The 19,618-nt window shown below is 39.2% G+C and overlaps 1 protein-coding gene across 2 annotated transcripts in view; it reads left to right on the top strand.

Moving 5' to 3' along the window:
- The window catches only part of LOC146002686 (uncharacterized), a 533,571-nt gene that overhangs the window by 236,516 nt on the left and 277,437 nt on the right, over window positions 1–19,618 (top strand). For both annotated transcript variants that reach the window (XM_083140646.1, XM_083140647.1), the window contains exon 4: window positions 3,284–3,352. In XM_083140646.1, coding sequence (XP_082996772.1) covers window positions 3,301–3,352 — 52 coding nt within the window. In that variant the 5' untranslated portion in view covers window positions 3,284–3,300. The remainder of the gene's footprint in view (window positions 1–3,283; window positions 3,353–19,618) is intronic.

The raw sequence follows: 19,618 nt of genomic DNA, 5'->3' as shown, positions 1-19,618 counted from the left end.
TCTTGTCACTTTGTTAGGAGCCAATATAGTTGAAAATGCTACTTTCCTTTCATGAAAGCCTTCAAAATTATTTTAAAGTACTTTAGATTGTCTACGTAGTCTATGTAAACTACAACCCAATGTAATCTACGCGTAGACAGCGCATGTAGACGTAAGCTTATAGTATACGGCACATCACTGACTATTACTCAGCATTCCATTTCTGATGCAATATCAACTATTTTCATCCATAGACTTGAAAACTTGATATTACTTATAAAACGTTATTTAAAGATGTTATTACTGATAAATTAAATTCTCTAATATAATTAGAAACTTAAATTTAAAATTCAATTGAAAAACAACGTTGTTCGCTATCTTCTGTTATGAGTTAATTTATGTTGAAGTTACAATCTAGGTTACTTCACAAATATTTCAATTACGCAGTTTAAAAGTGTGCACTACATCTCCTGTCATCTGTTGGCCTTTTCTGTCACCAACTCTATTTATTTGGTTGATGGCGCAACAATATATTACACCACTTCTACGTTGTTATCTACGATCATTATAATTTATTTTGTGTTCTGAAATTTTCTTTATGATACAAATATATTTTGTACAAAGTTGTTGATGTTTAGTAAACTATGGCAACGATTGTGGACAAATTAAGGGATATAATCGCCCCATTTGTAACTATTAATAATATCTTTTTTAATATGATTCGATTCCTTCCTGTTAACATGGGTTTGGAAAATCTACCTATAATTTGTATGTTAGAGACTTATCCTATTTCTGTAAATAATCAAGAATTCAAGTTGTGCAAACATATACTATCATGAAAATACACCTTAAAGAGCAAGAACAAACTTTAGGACAACACAAAGTTTGAATATAACTTGCAGTCACATAAACCTTTCCTTACTTTATGTTTCAATTGTCTTTATATCTGATTTTTTTCTTCACAATTTGCACGATTTCCTTTGTAATCTTACAGTTCAGTATTTTCTTGCTTTCTTCCCTCGTGTCTCCCCCGCTATGTGGCAATCATTTCTTTGTGCATCTTTCTCTATCCATCTATCTCTGTTTTTTGTTTCTCTCTCTCTCTCTCTGTGTGTCTATGTGTGTATGTGTGTGTGTGTCGCACTTGCATTTTTCCTGTCTAAGTCTTCCTCCTTCTCCCTTAATTTTTTTTGTATCTATCTCTCTCAGAGTGGGAGTCTGTGTGTTTTTCTTTTCTTTTTCTATGATTCTGTTTCTATATCTATATCTTTCATAGTTCCTCTCTCTCTCTCCCTCCTCCCTGCGTCTGTGTGTACTTTCTATTTCAATTTTCGTTGTTTTTCTTTTCATCTTTTTCTGTTTTTCTATTTGTACTTTTTTCTTCAATTTTTCCTTCTGTCTTTTCTATCTTGCTTTTCTTTTTCTATCTACTCCTCTATTTTTCACTTTCTATTTTTCCTTTTGTTTTTCTCTTTCTATCTCCCCTATCTTTTCTTCACTCTGTTCTTCATTTACCTATATATTTCTATCTTCTCAGTTTTTATTTTTTAGTTTTATTTTTCTACTTTTCCTACATTTTGCTTCTATTTTCTTTTTCTATCATCACCTCTTTTTGTGTTTTTCTATTTTATCTTTCTAACTTCCTTTTATTTTTCTATGTTCCTCTATTTCCCATATCTACTTTACTTTCTAGTTTTGTCTTCCTATCTTACCTTCTGTCTTCTATTTATATTTTTCCTTCTAATTTGCTCTATCTATCTTTTATCGTTTATTTTTGCTTTGTTTTTTCTTTTTGCGTCTCTACCTTCCTCTCCATCCGCTCTCCAAAATAAAACTGTGGTATAAAGGTCAATATACTCAACCATGCACACCTTATGAGAACCCAATATTCTCTCTCTCTCTGTTTCTCTCTCTCTCTCTCTCTGTTTCTCTCTCTGTCTCTCTCTCTGTCTCTCTCTCTCTCTCATGTGATATGAAAGGATTCGCACCAGCATGCTCCCGCGACATATGGAGAATAGTGGTTTGCATGTGAACAACATGTGTGGTTTTTGTATGATGACGGTTACCGCATATGATACCTCCTGCACTTTGTCCAACAAACCACAAGAGGCGTTCGTTGGTCCTTCTTCGCTCTCTTTTGAAGTGCCCAGACACTTACGCTTCACAAAGAACCGAGCGCTTGAATGAAGGCGCTATTGTGTTCGCACGCAACGCCTACGAAAATAATTACGTATAATGTCGAAAAGAGATCATTCAACCAAAGTTCTCACGAAGTTTCTCTTTAGGAAGGAATTCTGGTTCAACCTTGGTTTTGTTCTAACCGGTTGCACTCTATGGACACCGCAACCCTTTATTGTTGAACCCTGTTCATTGTTTCTTCTTTTCATGCAGACGCGAAACATTTGCACGCAAGTTGTACCTCATTTTTTTCTTCAAAAATAATGCCTCTGGGCACTCGTCCCCTTTGCTCCCCCCGGGTAACGCGTCCAAAATAGGGATGGACAAATCCGGATAAAATTATCCGGATGTTCGAATTATCCGTTGAGCCGCTCCACGTGGCGGAGTGGTTAGCACATCGCGCTACGATGCCAGCGGTCCCGAGTTCGAATCCCGTCCTGGGCATGGATGTTTGTGTGTGTCCGTTTATCAATGTTATCACTCATCACCATCTTCGCAAAGTGGCACAAAAAGCCAAGTAAGATAGAGCAAATCAATCAAATTATCCGTTGCGTCCGAAACGGGTATCGGATAATTTGAAGTCCAGATATTCGTTATCCGGACTCTGTGGGCATCCCTAGTCAAAAACTAACTTAAATCTTCAATTAATAAAGAATAAACTAATTATCAAACTCCCTGGCATTCTGAAACCAGTGTGAAAAGTTGGTTGGAGAACTAACGGCCCAAAACCGTCAATTTCGGCTGATATCCAACTACTGCAATAAAATGAACCTAACCGTTTCAAACATTAATGACAGCCATTACGGATATAATCTAATTAATTAAATTTTAGTGAATCAGTTTCTGGTAATTGCAATTTATAATCATTATGTATTCTCATGCACGATAAAACAGTCAAATTGTAATATATAACGGCTGTGTACCGTTTTTGTAAACTAACAGACAGACTAATTTTAACGGTAGACCAAATTTTACGTAACTTCTAACAATATGTCTTATTGTCGCAAGCTTTCCTAGGCGATGAACTTTTTTTGAACATCGATGTACAGTATATTGAAACATTTGATGATTTCTGCTTCTTCATATTATATTATATAGTAATAAGTTTTATTATATTTTATTCTAGATCCGAAACGCTGAATTATGTCTCTAACAGGAATAGACCCCATTGACCCCCGAAAACAGGAAAGAGAAGGTAAGTGCTGTAACAATGACGTTTTGAAGTACTTTAATATTGGTTTCAACTAGTAAGAACGTTGGAATTTAGTGTAGTTTTGTTCTTGATATTTAAGGATTATTGAGCAGTAAACAATTGTTTTCATTATTTAACTGTTTAATACGTTAGTTCGGTACAACTTGCGATCTTACAAATGAATGGAGATTTCACAGACATTGTATTTTAGATCGGAAATTATATGATGAGCTTCGTTTCGCTTTATATATCGAATATCATCGTGGCCGGATATACTGCACAAGCGGCCCTTGTGTTTTACCGTTTTGGCGTAAAAGAAATATTTGTTCACTCGTAGTACTTAATTCGTGCTTCGAATTGGCACTGTACATTCTTCACTTAGAAGTTCCTGTTCTGTGAAATAATATAAACTTTCTTACATTACTCACCATAGCTGCTTTCCTGTATCGAAATCCATGTTGTAAAGACACAGTATTGCCAGGTCGAACTTTCGTTTTTATCGTGGATATGTGTGCGAATTTCCACTACGATTCAACTTTCTATATCTCGTGTTTTCATCCGTATTTATGATTTTCATTTTATTTTTGGATATTGAAGTTTCTATTTTTTAATAACTGTAAATTATTTTCGTTAATTTAAATTGTTTTTCTTCAAATTCTTAATATATGGTCCTCGTTTATTTTATTGTTCAAGGTTGTCTCACCGTTGTGCGATAAGGGAGACTCTACTTCACTTGTCTAACTTATCGCACAACGTGAGGACAACCTTGCGTTGTGACGTTTCTCGAGGAATGCCTACGTTGTTATGTTAGGACCGTTAGGTTTCGTTCTCTTAGCATAAATACACTGTAAATGTATTATTTATGCTAATATAACTAAACCCAACAAGCCTAACATAAATTAGGCATTTAACTTACATCTGCACGTAAATTAGGGTCATTATGTTTCATTTATAATGGAGGTTTCTCCAACTTAATACTACGATTTTTTCCACTTCCAATTGTTTCCTCACCATAAATCCTACATTTCCGGAATTCTTGATTCATACCCTTTCCAACGATGTATCATACATCTTTTGATTAGGAAGGGTCGATTCGACATTTTTACCTCGTGGCCTACCTGGAGTGACGTCATGACTCGCAATAGAAACCAGAGCAGAGCGTATATCGACTAACCTTTACGTATCAGTCTGGCAACACCAAAAGAAAAATATTGAAGATTACGATCTCCATTTCTAGGAGGCAATGGTTGTCAACGACAGAAATTGTAAATACTGGCACAGAAATGGAAGGGGGTTAGTTTTATAGGTATTAAGCGTGATATTAAACCTTTTGTTAATGTTTGAAGAAGTGTTTCAGTTATCAGCGAGTCCTGAGGGGTTTTAGAGCATGCTCGTGCACTCCGGTACAGCAAGGCCAGCAGTGCTGGCACACAGCATAACTGTTACAAATTAATTCTTTAATTTTGGTTTCTCATTATTTCTTCCGGGTTGCCTTAACAGAATATCAACCTGCAAGCGTCCAAGGTTCGTCCTTTTCCGATATGGGGCCATCAGCACCCTCTCGCGGCCTGTTTACAAAACATCTGCGTAGTATCACCACCCTCTCGCGGCCTGTTTACAAAACATCTGCGTAGTATCACCACCCTGGCAATGCCATCAGAAACCCGAAAAATACCCAGGCGACCTTCAAGGATCCAATGAGAGGGGACGTTGTGTGGAGTCAACGCTTGTTTTCCAACCCGTAAGGGCTGGAAGAAATCAGAGGGTGCCATCGGTCAGCCTGCTGATGTGCTCATTGTTGCGAACTGCACGATTAAGTGTCCAAGTGTACTGTATACTGTCAGCGATGTAGCATATCCACCAAGCTAGTTAAAATTTATATTAATAAATAAACTATAAAGTTTCAAAACACAGGAGAAACACAAAAATATGATTGCTGACATACGGATGATATATTCTATGTGAAGATAAACGTTTCAGAGCATTCGGTCTATTAAGACAGCAAACATGTCCATGGACACATCCGCCAAATGGAGTTGGTAAAACTCGCTGGCCGCGGTCACACTTTTTCAAGCGCTTTGCGTGGTGAAAAGTTATGGCTTTTCAGGCGAGTGAATTTCTATTTGTTTGCTTCAGAAACTTTAGTGTTGACATTGTTTACTATTTATTACGGAAAGAACTACGTGGTGCCAAAGTAGATTTGTGAATATTGCAATGTGTGAAAATCTTGAAAATTGTTTCATCGTCTGTTGCATTAAATACGTTTGACAACAGACCAACTGAAATTCGAAAAAATGAACAACTGCACCAGGACATTCATTTTCCCCCTTAGAGACGTTATGGAAACAGTATCAGGTAGAGCGCTCATTTTTTCATTATAACGTACCATGTAGAAGCAATGAATTCTTGTTGTTTTTTTTTAATTTTTCGGGATTTGCTTCCCCAACGGAAAATGTCACCGCACGCCACTGGTTTAGAGAGTACCCCGTTTGGGGTCTCATGTCTACTGTATGAGCACCAAGTGATAATTCCCTATGAGGTAGACGTACGCCACAGCCTCTTGAGGTTAATCGCGACGATGAGGATGAATTGAAAAGATCCATGAGGTAACGAAAACAATATCATGATTCGAACGTACTGTTGACTTCATAGCGCTCTACGATAACCAATCAGTACCAATTTCTTGTAAAAAAAATAGATTAGCCTTTCTCTAGAGTACATCATCTATCAAAATAGAAAACGGGAGATGAATACAGAGAAGATTAAAAAAATGGCGATGAAGTTATTGAGCGGATCTCAACTCCTGTATGCGAACTTGTAATTAATTGTAACGATAAATCATGTTGATGGTTGGCGCGTATAAACTATAGTGGCAAGGCGTCTTGTCCTCAAACATGAAATTATCTCCGTGATGTATAGCTCTGCCCGGGCACACACCATATGAGACGCTCATTCGCAACCTCTAATGATACATCCTCATCCTGGATGATGAGGGATGTCTGCTTTTATCACTTCTGCATGCACGCAAAAACAAAAAGAACCTTTCGTCTTTCCGGATATGACGTTTTGCCTTTGCTACTTTTCCCATATCGACAAATGTCCCATCAAAAGATCGATTTCGAGTTTACGCAGTGGCGGAGCGTAGCCGTATCGCACTGTACTGCTGCACACCCACATCAATCATTCGTCAGAGCGCTGGGTAAAAAAATGTGCAAGGGACAACTTCGAAACTTTAATTTTCAAATTCCTAATATTTTGTGAAAGGATATGATCACTGGCGTGACTAGGAAATTTATAAGAAAATATTTTCAGTATTCAGTTACTTTTATGCGGATGATTTGAGCATTTTTCTCGTGAAGCATGTACAAGCTCGGTCACGGTTATCTCGAGGATTTATTCCCGTTTCAGAACTTCCCAACTCAAGAAGAAATGGAAATTCAAATTAAAACCGTGCCATTTCAGGAACTGGTCTGCCTCTGAACCAGTTGAACAGCTTGTCCTGTACATTCTACTGGCGTGTGGAGGGGAGGGGTAGAGTGAGCAGGCTTTACGCAACTGATATCATAACCAAAAATTACTTCAAAAGTCGATTGAAATTGTTGCATCGGAAAAGGATAGTAAAAATTTCATATTTGTAAAAATCACAGTTAAATTTGATATACATATACCAACGATGTTTATTTCTCATTTTATCCACAGCACAGAGGTGTGACAATATGAACGCACCCACAGCCAAAAAAACAAACGGTTGAGTCCAGTTTTTTTTTTAATTAACAATTAACGGTACGGCAGTGTGAATTTTATGGTAATTAATGTAAAAGTGTAGGTGAAACACCAAACATTCTAGTGGCATTTTTGCAATATGATCACTGCTAAGTCATCATTCTGCACACTTCGGAACAGTGGCGTGTCCAACAGGGGTTGGTGGGGATCATACTCCCTCCCCTTTGGCCCAATATTCCTAAAAAAAAAAAAGAACGTCAAAGACAGGAATAAATGGCAAAATGAGGGCTAAATTATTTTAAAAAGAAGTATATCTAACCCCTTTCTTTCGCAAATCCTGAGCACTGAACGGCTTCGGTCGGTATATTTGCTTGCTGGTTCATCCAAAATATCTTGTTTACTCTGCCTAGCGGTAGAGCTGGGAGTGGGGAGGGGGAGAAGAACATATTAATTCCTCTCCCGGCTACTTTGGCAGGATAATTATTTCCTCATCCTTAATTCAGGACCCCCTCACCTGAAATGCAAAGTGTCAGGCGAATCATATCGCCTACCAATGAGGCTGGATTACCATAATTGTTCTCAGTGGAGAACGTGCCAAGCTAGGAACTGTGCTGCCTCCTATTGGCGTACTTTTCAAGCAACACGCTTCTTTTGCGGGCAAAAACAGCCACTACAAAATTCATGATGTATTCCTCAGCGAAATTACTTGAAATTGTTTTTGAACGTAAAAGGCTAAATGTTATGACAAAAAACATATATTTTTGCATAAAATTATAAATCTCCCAGTTCAGCTCACCAATGTTTTTCAAAACGTGTTGCTATAGAGCGACCACAACAGAAAAGTGTCTTGGGCCAAAATCCTTCGCGTACTTTCCCCTGGATCTGTTCAGCTCGGGCCATGAGGAAGCATGCTCCCCTCTCCTCCTCGCGGGTCTGAGCAGTTTTTTTTTGCTGGTGGTTCCACTATACTCTTTACGGCAATAAATATAACAGATCAAAAACAACTCAGAACTTACAGATTTAGCGATTACATAATAATGAAATTTTAAAACAAGAAATTTGCGGAATGTACTAACGAGAAGAAGGAAATGCTTGGCAGTTTTGAATTAAATATTGCAATCTCTAATCAACAAATAGTATTTTCTTCTTGCAAATAAACTTGCGTAATGACTGCTTTCACTTATTAATACGTGTGTGTAAGATACCTATTGCTAAATGCAAGAGAATTGATGTAAGGTACGTGCTGCCATCTATACTTAGATTTATCCAAACTGTTCCACATTCGCTTCCGCCCGACTCACAGGTAAATCCCGACTACCAGGTTTGAAGATGCTCTCCTCTTGACACACGGCTGAAGAAGAAAGGGTCCGAAGTGACGGCTGGAGCCGGTTAGCTGCCCTCCCGTGGCGACCAAGTTATTTCCTGTCAGTTCCCTGTATTTGTTTAAGATTTACCCCCGCTGCCACTTGAAAACCGCCCCACACTTCCACGATATTTTTTAAATACCAGGTCACGGGGCTGACGGAGCCATCTACTAGCTTCTCCAGGAATGTAATTGGTTGAAACAAAAGGCGGTTTTATTTCGGCGGAAAATAGACAAGTAATTGATATATTATTCATGGGGAGTAATATAAGCTCATGAACAAATCAAAACAATTTATTTGTATTTGGACATCTGCAGTTCGTATTTTCGAAGGAACAGTGGCGAAGATAGCGAATCACATGGGCAGTATGCAGTGGCGGCGATTGGGGGGGGGGCGTAGGGGGCAGTTGCTCCCCATTTTTTGCCAAATTTGTCACCGTACTAGCGGCTCTAATTCCGGAATCCTGAGCTCTGATGCTGACCAATCATGGTTTTCAAGGCGAACTTTCCAAAAATGGAAGGGTGCAAGCAAGCAGATGTTTTCTCTATTTCAACCTTACGTATTACCGCTTGTCACCACCCACACACATATGCATAAGAATATAAAAGGTCTGTGTTATTCCAATTTATTTATTTATTTATTGAACACTACAGGCAAATGCCCAGTTACAGTTTTTTGAGGTTAACTGAGTTAAGTTCACATACATATTGACAAAACAAGTAATTAAGAATTGGAAAGAGGAAACAAAAACAATGAGAAAAGAACTACTTATAAAACGGAACAGAATAATCATTACATAACAACAATATATAATACAAGGGTGGTATATCATAAAGTATACAACATATTTGGTTACAATGCTATTATATACAGGGTTCACATAATATGTTTGCTTTTAGGTCTAAATAGATCAATGTCAGGGGTATTATTGGAGACTATATTGTACAACGCGCACATCCTCCTCATGGGATCCGTTTCAGTCATCCTGGTTCTACCGCGTGAAATTTGGAAGATGTCATTTCTGGATCTTAATTTTGAGTATGGAACATAAAAGTGTATTTTTGCGAGAAGTGCGGAGGAGTCTGTTTTTCCATTGACAAGTTTCGAAAGGAATGTTAACTGGTGCATCTGTCTTCTTTTTTCAAGGGACGGGACACTCAGCATGTTGCGTAAGATGTCACCCGAAGTGAATTTTGGATGCCAAGATTTGTATCCAAAGATTCTAATTCATTTCAATTAAACGGTATTTAAAATATTTAATTTAAAATGCGAAGTTTACGTTCGCCATTTCACATACTCGGACTCGAAATACATCTACAAACATATTATGGGATATACTAATCAATGAAAAGTTGTTAATTGTATAAGAATTTCAAACTCAAATTGAACCGTCAACTTCAAGATGTTATCTTGCATCTCTCATCTGTTACATAAATTGTTCTGCGAAGGAGACTAACAAAGTAAACGGAATCAGAGAATTCTGCTTTATTTTCCACGCAGCTTTCTTTTCCTTTCTCGATAAAAATAAAAGCTAAGCTGTGTAACACTTGCCTTAGGGCATTTATAAATAAAATATGGCTAAATATGCGATATCGCCCGAAAGCATTTCTTCAAATTTGCAGGAGAAACTACTTACGGAAATCAGTTTCTGTAGCATTGTCGAAGTTATTCGAGGTATTTTCTTTCGCGGAAACTGAAAATTTCACCATAGAATGTTGCAGAACAAGAAATAATCACTTTTTATGTAAGGAACTTGCATTTTCTGTAACGCGACAACATTATGCCGTTGTTTCCATTATGTACCTGCAGATGGTGCGAGCGTCGAAAGTCACGCGGTCTCGCCAGTGTTTCCAAACGTGCCTTTTTTTTACGAGAATTTTTTATTTTCTTTTAGCTATGCTTACCTAACCTAACCCAACTTAACCTAACCTTGCCGGAAATGGTCCGTGGGGCTATCGTGAATGGTTTTTGGGGCTATCCGTCAATAGTTCGTGGGGCTATCCGACAATGGTTCGTGGGGCTATCGTGAATAATTTTTAGAGCTATCCGTCAATGGTTTGTGAGGTTATCGTGAATGGTTTTTTGGGGCTACCCGTCAATGGTTTGTGATGACATAATGAACACGAAAGTAGGTATTTTTCGGTGAAGAAAGTTGAAACACTGCATACCCACTCCAAATCGACAAAACACAAGCACGACGCGCGATGATCCGTGACGAGTGCACGCCATATTGTCTGTTACCCAAACGGAACAAGGAAGACAAATAATGACTCGTAATATGAAAAGTTGACACTATTTTATGGGAAAAGGCATAACTTCACCTTAAAGAATCTTCCGCAATGCAGAATAGGTAAGTATCAATGCTAAAATTAACGAAATAAACGAGTGAGAGGTGTTCGGGCGATATCGCATAATTACCAAAATATGTGTAAATTCAATGGGATTTGGATTAATAAAAGTTGCAATTTTCCACGTCTACGGAGAAAAATGTATGCAGAATTCCCGGTGAGTATCTACCCTGTATTGTACAGGAAATTTTACAGACATAATTCATTCTTCATATCAACAAGTAAATTTTAAGAGCACAATACAACAACTTGTTGATAATGTTGAATATGTTATATATAAATGAAGATTTGGTTAGAAAATTAATATTTGGTTGTTATGTGCTCCTTTTAAAATTTCTTACGGTTGGTGGGCATAAGCGCATATTTAGAGCCAAGGAGACCATAAATTGGGTCTTTTAGGAAATTTTGGAAGTGTTGTGGGTAAACCATTGCCTTAGTGGAACGTCTGAAACCCCTCACTCCATACAAACGACCACTGCACCATCTACTGGCTCATCAAGAAATCAACGGATTGATCTATGAGTGCACCAGTAAAAGGATTGTCCATTCAGAATATCCTAAGGAGTATGAACTGGTGCCTGGATGTCGGCTCCAGCCTGGTGTTGTCTGCGAACCAACGTTCATCACCAACGGAGCGAATTGGGGGGAGGATTCGCAGGTACATAACACGCATTGTTGAAGAATGCTGCTTCTTTGTTTGTTGCCGAGAGTAAGGGTTAACTCAAGTATGAAAGACAACCCGTCCATAACTCGGAAATCCTGGATCTGTAGTCTTCCTGGCATGGCCTACAGCCAAGAGGCGGAATCAGTGGACGGTAAAATGATCTCGCGTCGTTAGGAATGGCCGACGTTCAACTCCTCGTTCAGATGGAGCCACCGTTGCTCTGGATGCGAGAATGAGTCTTGGTCACTGCTCCGTAGGCTGCGTATGTCTTCATTTCATTCTCCGCTGCTTTTCTGGCGCAAGCGTTGCCTTCAAAGTCGCCTTTTGTTTCCGAGAACCCTTTCTCGATGAGCAAGGGACGTGTTCACACATACGGCACATGTAGCTTTCGCTCATGGAACGGTCAGTGTTGCCAACTATGTTTGCAATATATCACTACCAAAGTCGTTCTATAACAAGACTCCTGGTCCGGAAATTTTATTTAATTAAATTTTGTCTTTGTATGTAGCAAAGCGAAAATAACAAATGCCGGGATTGGTGGATTTAGCGGGAGGGACACAGGGGCACGTGCCTTCCCAAAATGAATAGCGAAGTATTATTAACACTGTAACGACGGACGGGTCTTTTAGGCCCGGTTTCAATTTTTAAATATATAGACCTATTTTTCTCCAAAACCGGGGGGGGGGAGGGGCAGGTGCCAAAACTAGGGGGGGCAAAGACAATATATTTCCCTTTGTAGATAAGATTTAGCATAGTGCGGGAGCAAAAGTGACGAAAAGTGGGGACAAGTGCCTCCCCTCGCCCCCGTAATCGCCGCCACTGTGATTAACTGATGACACAAAGGGTCAAATATTTCCAAAGTTTGTGACAGTTTCTCCTCAGGAAATTAAATGTCAAGCTCATCTTCTTTTTTTTCTGTAATCATTGTTAACATAAATAAACGTGGGATTACTACCATTTCACAGAAATGTGCTAATAAAGAAAATAATATTTTAATCAAATGGTCCTAAGTTCTATTATAGATGATATATTTACTCATTTCATCTGCGCCTCTCTAGTGCAAGATTATTATGACATGACGGCTATTAAAGTGTCTGCGATAATTGTACCAAAATTTGGAAAATATGACTTCTGTTATTCTTTCTATTTCTTTTGTATTTTTTGTACATAGTCTATATATATTTCGCAAATTTTTCTCATATTTTTGCTTACCCTAAATCGATATCTCTCTTCCAACAAGTCATTTGTATTTTTGCGCTTAGTGCTGCCATCTGTGTTTTTCTTATGTAAACATTTTTCTTCCATCTTTCAATGACAAACCTTCGATGATTGGGTGAAAACTGGGGGGGAGGGGGCGGGCAAGAACAGTTATTTGGTAGACAGTTTTAGCAATAAGAGGCCACTGCTTGAAACCATACTTAAATACGACATTCCTTGGTTTGGTTGGTTACTTTGAAACAGAAAAATTTCGCAAGTTTACCGTCGAATGGCACTTTCGTCTTTTTGCAATACTGAAACTAGTTTCAGCTTCTCACAGCATACCCCGACCCTAAGCCTAAAAAGATTATAAATATCCATAAGGCTAGGGATATGCCTCTGTAGTTGGTAACACTGATCAGGAAATGAGTCTATGCTTCTTCGTGTGCTCTCTCTCTATCCCCTCCTTCCCTAATTAGCCGAGAATAATATTATCTTCTGCTAATATACCCCCTCCCCCACCTGCTGGAGCCTGCCAAATGTTGGAAAAAGAGGGGGGGAAGATTTATAACGCTCTTGCCCAAGAAGACACATTCCTCGCAGAAAGCATATAATGAAGACAATATGTTCATTAATTCTGTTGACAGGACGCGGAGGTCTGTGCAAGGAATAGTCTGGGCAGAATATAGATTAAAGGTTAAAAGAACAAAGTTGTAATTAATTACTGTCCTTTCCCTCCTCATGGTCTCTGGTAGAGACAAAATGTTAAAAAAAAACAGTCATTCCTCGCTATTATGCGGCTAAAGTACACAAATGAGGTATGCGGAATTTTGCTTTATGTAATGGATAGCTTCGCATTTAGTGTGTATCACATTGTTACGTACGGCATTGCATATTGGGGCCCTTAAGTCTAACCTGGACGTTGTAACGTACCTCTTTCTCAGTGGAGTTGATTGATTGATTTGGTGTTTTAAGTCCACTTTATGCACAGTAAGGCTAATCGGGACTGGACCTACAGTTTAAAGTGGGACCCGAACCACTATGTGCCTCCACCGGGTATCGAACCCGGGACCCCTTGATTACAAGGCGACGACGCTACCACTGCGCCGTCGAGGAGGCCACTAGCAGTGGCGTGCCCAGGATTTTGAAAGGGGGTTACGTGCTTGGTTGTAGACTGAAGATGCCCGTGTCGCTTCGGTCTGAAAGCTGCAAAAGTAAGATTTCAGACGGAGGCGACAGAGACACGTGTCGCTTGGAAACCAACCATCAGAAATAAATGCAGGCTTCCGAGCAGAAGCGACACGACAAGTTGTATGTGTCGCTTGTTGCTTACGTGGCGCTCGAAATGGGCCGTGTCGCCTCTTGTTCCACATAAATCAACACAGTTCCTCTTTCCTCATTATCGATACTTATACATTATTATTACTCTTGAAAATCAAGAATTAAGGATTCGCCCTTCACAGAAATCTCGATCAAGTGTCGTTCCCTTCCCTCAAATTTCATGTTCAGAATTGACTTATTTCAGACGTCCCTTATTCAGAATCTACTCCACACACTAGTCCACATTAAAGAAAAAAGTATATTGTCACGAGCCTCGCACAGAATTATTCTCACTGCGTGTATTATATCCTTCCAGAACACTGTCTGCCAAAAGTATAGAACCTATACGATTTATCCTTGTTGTTAAAAGCGTAAGTATCATTTGAGCTAGACACATTCGAATCCAGTTTTATCATTGAAAGAATTATCTACGTAATATCACTAAGAGAATTGTCGTATCTACCATTTATTCTTGACAGAAGTACCAGACCTAGCATCAGTGATGTGCCGTAGACTATAAGTTTACGTCTACATGCGTTGTCTACACGTAATCTACGCGAAGATTACATTGGGTTGTAGTTTACATAGACTACGTAGACAATCTAAAGTGCATTAAAATTAATTTTCAAGGGTTTCATGAAAGGAAAGTGACATTTTCAACTATATTGGTTCCTAACCAATGAAAAGAATCCTACTTACAACAAAATTTCTCTTCTCTTCTATCATAAACTATGGAAGAAGATAAATAGTATGCAAAAAAGACAACAGATGGCAGTCGTGAGGCAAGAGTGTTCTTTTCCCCATAAAACACTAGAATATTTCCTATATTAGGTTTCTTCCTAGGTGAGAAATTGTTCGAATTTGGAAGAAAGAGTATGAAAAGTTCTCTTCACACGTCAGCAACTGATACGCATTATAATTTTCTTTTAATTCCACGGCGCCCTTTGCTAAGTTATCACCGTTCGCCATGTTGTTTACATAGATTACGTAATCTACGTGTATAAAATAGTCTACGTGTAGAATGTAGACTATCGTTGTTTACGCGTAGACGCACATCACTGCCTAGCATTTATCCCTAACAGAAGTATCACGTGTGGCGTTTATTCCTGACATATAACTATATATTCTATTATTTATCCCTGACAACAGCATTAATCTATCGTTTATCTCTGACAGAAGTATCAATCTAGAATGTATTCCTGACAGAAGTATTAATCTACAATTTATTCCTGACAGAAGTATCAATCTATAATTTATTCATGACAGAAGTACAGCATCTAGCATCTATTCCTAACAGAAATAGAAGATCTACCATTTATCCCTAACAGAAGTACCAGATCTAGCGTTTATCCCTAAAATAATTTTCTAATCCATACTTTATTTCCGAGAGAAGCATAGAACCTAGGATTTGTCCAAGCCGCCTCGGAACCAAGTGTTTGTGTGTGGGTGTGTGTGTAATACACACACACACTGGGTTAGTTTTAAAATTCGAACCTTCCGATAGTACCAGGTACATCATTTCCCCTTTGTGTTGGTTTCGCACATGAGCACACATCTCTGTCATCTAGCGCATCTTCCCAATAAACTCCTTTGGGAGGGGGGAGAGGGGTAGACGGTGCTTTCCAAGGCCTCTTTCTACCTTCCCGCAGCAGACACTCGCATTGTTTGTGTGGGTTGGTGTGATGACGGGTAAATGATGTGCAAAAGGAGCGGGGAAGTGGTGGAAGGTTGGGGGAGGGAGGAGGGGTAGTGTCACATCCCCGAAACTTGTTTGACAAGTGCGGTGCCTTTATGGCGTTCGGTACGAGAAGCTCATCCGAGAGGTAGCCCCGCTGAGGAAGATCTTACGCAACAGTTAACAAGAAAACCTGCCCCCTTGTTATCTTCTTCCCCGCGCCACACACATGCACACACAGAGCCAATATGGCGGGTGACAACTCGTTTGATCTCGCCGCAAAGTCCTGACCGAGAGCGCGACGATCGGCGCGCCACCTGTCGGTACGAGAACAAATCAGACGTAAAGGAGTTCTTTGCGTGCATTCTCTCTCTCCCAGCACTTATTGATTTATTTTTCTTCTCTGTATGAAGAAACGGACCGCCCTGTTAGGCACCGATGTGCTTCTTTGTTGTTTAAACGTCCCCATAATTCATGGGTTCTAATTGGGTCTAAGCGGTAAACCAACTCCGAAAAGAAAGACGAAAAATTCTATGTACACAGCCCCGGGGCAGGAAAGCATTACTCTCCCCTTTCTGCCGACAAAGAGCGAGTTTATGTAAATATTCGGTAGCGAATACATTTCGCCCAGAGACTAATTAATTAATAAATTATATGCCTCGCATCTCGTTGCATAAGTTTCTTGATTTTGACATATTTCCGCCAGTTTTCGTCCATAATAACTCCTGGCATGCAATATATCTGAAAATTCGCATCGGCACTTTCTGGTGCAGGATGTTGGAGCTGTGGTTATGGCACAAGGTCCGCTCTCGCGCATCATGCAGGGATGGTATGAACAGTACTGTGTCAAGAATGTCTGGTTGTTGTAGGGTTATCTAATTGGTTCCATTGTGTTTCGCTGCAAGACCGGGACGTTACCGTCCAGAACCCATTTACACTTGCTGATTTTCTCTCCTGGACCGGAATTGAATGTACTTAAAATTCCTGGACCCTTAACAACCCTGCATTTGTGTTTTATTTCTATTATATCTAGTTAATAAATACTAAATATATACAATAAATAAGAATTGTTGCTGTAAGCCAGGTCAAACACTCAGAATACGCCACTGATGTATTGTATTTCCCGTGATAACACGCGATACATTGTAAAACATTCGCATTTAAGAAGCATTGTTTATTTTTGCTTTAAACACTCTATCTAAGTGCACACTAATGCCACATATTTTCTCTTCTAAGGGAACGCATCGATGTTACAAGAAAGAGCGGGGAAAATTCCGGGCTGATTTAGTGCCAAGTGGGGAAATTTTATGGTATTTTTCGTACGAGCCCTGAGAATTTCTCGCTCCATCCTGTCTCCCGGCTTCCTTCCTTTGTGAGTATTTCTTCCCGTAATTTCTCAGGGACCCTTCACGGGAAGCATTCGGAGCAAAACATAAAAGGAAGATGTGTCCTCTGTCTGTTCCCCCCACCCCGACCCCCTCCCGCCCGCCCGCGACGTGAAAGATGGTGGCCGAATCTCTTCTTGTGCAATTTCTGCCGCGAACTTCTTCGCCGAGAAGCAAAAACCTTGCGAATGTTTCCTTTGTCTCCTGATACACTGTAAAAAGCTTGGTGTAAAATTTATCCCTGCGAAAAGGGCATTTCTGGAACGTTCTACGCGCATGCGCTTGATTGTATAAAAAGGATGCGTCACTTACGTGTCATATATTAATACGGAAGCTACTAGCGCCTCCACACGGACAGTTTGAAAAAGTTAGTCGCGAAGCCGTGTGACAACTAAAATCATTAATATCCTTGATCTATTGATTACGTTTATGTGTTAATTCCACTTCATGCACAGTAAGGCTAATCGGGAATGGACCTAAAGTTTAAAGTGGGAACCGAACCACTATGTGCCTCTACCGGGTATCGAACCCGGGAATATTAATATGCGTTTTAATGTTATCCCTCTTCAGTTTAGCGAGAAATTGTCTCAAATTTATCACCTATCTCCAAAGTGGGGTCATTTCTTTATCCAATTATGTTCTTTTGTCTCCTAATACACTGCAAAAAGCGTGATGTAAGATATATCGCTGCGAAAAAGTCATTTCTGTGACGTTTTATGCCCATGCGCTAGATTGATTGGATGCGTCACTTATGTGGGATAGATTAATACAAAAGCTTAGCGCCGTCATACGGACGGTTTGAAAAGTCAGTGTCGAAGCGGTGTAACAATACAGCACAACTACTCGAAAACACTCCCATTAAAATTGAGTTTTTAATGTTATCTTGCTTTAGCGAAAAATTGTCTCCAGATTATCAAGTATCTACAAAGTTAGGTCATTTCGTCATCCAATGGTCGTTCGCAGATTTTAATTGACTCACTCGTATGAACATACCTGGCACCTGACAATCTCTTTGCACGGGACAATGGCTCCATATATAAAGACTATTTGATTGTCAATTTACGAAGCAACGACTTATGGTATGGTGGACCAACACAATATTAAAATTAAATGAATAAGAAATATATATTTAAAGAGTAAATTTAGTCAAAATTTGCCCCTTTAGAATACTCGATTGATTGATTTGTTTGATTTTACTTCGCTTTTCTGCCACTTTTAGCTAATCGCGAGGAATGAATGGTGATAGGATGAAATAGAATAAGGGACAGTCACCGCCATTATGGACGCAACACAACACAACGCAAGCCACACAGAGGATATACTGGCTGAGTCCAGACGCCAACGCCTGATTAGTCCGTAAAATATTCAATAAAACACACATGGAACTGGGAAATGAAGAAATGGTACATAAGAATTCTGTAGTAATATATGCAGTTGAGACAAATATTGTTATAATTTTGGTACGAATTTCTTTAAAATTAATGACTTAAAAAACTTGCACCAGGGTTGCTAAAGGTCCAGGAATTGTAAATAAATTAAATTGCGGTCCAAAAGAGAGAAAATCAGTAAGTGTAAATGGGTTCTGGACCGTAAAGAACCTTTTTATCTGTACAGTGTTTCAATTTGATCCAGGAACATTTTTTTCCGGATCAATTTAATTACGGTCCAAGTTCGGTGTTGAAATGAAACATTACGCAACTAGGACTGAATTTAAATTGTGCGTGGGGAAAGGTCCCCGTCCTGTTACGGAACCCTGCTTCCCACCATCCTCTTGGCAGTTCCAATCCAACCCTGACCAACAGATCATTTCTGAGGTCTGTGACGTCACCGGACGTATTCATTATCTAGCTTACGTATCGCTAAGGTCGGCAAAATTTGTACAGAAAAAACAACTTCCCTGGCAAGGAAATTAACGACAAATAGATAAAGAAGTGAATATTTGTTGAATATAAAAAAAGAATGTTACATCCAGTTCACGACAAGTAAAGTTCCTGCCAATATTTTATGCATATTATTAATAAATAGTAATAGATCTTACATAAGTCCTCTTTGGTTCTGTCGTATGATTCTAATATAATCCTTGCCTTGTAATTTGTACGGCTGAATTTAATAACCTTCGATTAAATAAGTATACAGTAAACCCTCGTTAATCCGGACTAATAGGGGGTGATAAGTTGACCGGTTTAACTGAAATAACCTAAAAGAACAGTAGAAAGTGCATTAAAACTCCGTTTATAACAACAAAACATGTTTATTATTGTGTATTTAAAGGGCAAAGTCCTAAATACACTATACAGTACAGTACAAAGTCTGCGGGAAACAGAATTTCATCAGTGGTTGACTGCCTTTTCTTTGCGAAGTTCTCTTGTTGACTTCAGCCACATTTAAAACCTTGCATTCTGCTTTTTTTTCCTTTTGCCTGTCCGGATTAAGCGAAGTCCGGCTTAACGAAGTTTTACTGTATTTTCATTATTTTATTTTATTACTTAGTAAGTCCTTAGGGGGGGTCCGGACCCCCTGGACCCCCTTCTAAATACGCTCTTGATCAGCACTAACGAAACTCTTTGCGATAGAAGTGCGCCTAAGTATCGAC

Source organism: Lepisma saccharinum, chromosome 18 (genome assembly GCF_977018435.1).
Source record: "Lepisma saccharinum chromosome 18, izLepSacc3.1, whole genome shotgun sequence".
NCBI lineage: Eukaryota > Metazoa > Arthropoda > Insecta > Zygentoma > Lepismatidae > Lepisma > Lepisma saccharinum.
Note: the sequence above shows the minus strand (reverse complement) of the source record. Positions and strands in the feature narration are given on the sequence as shown.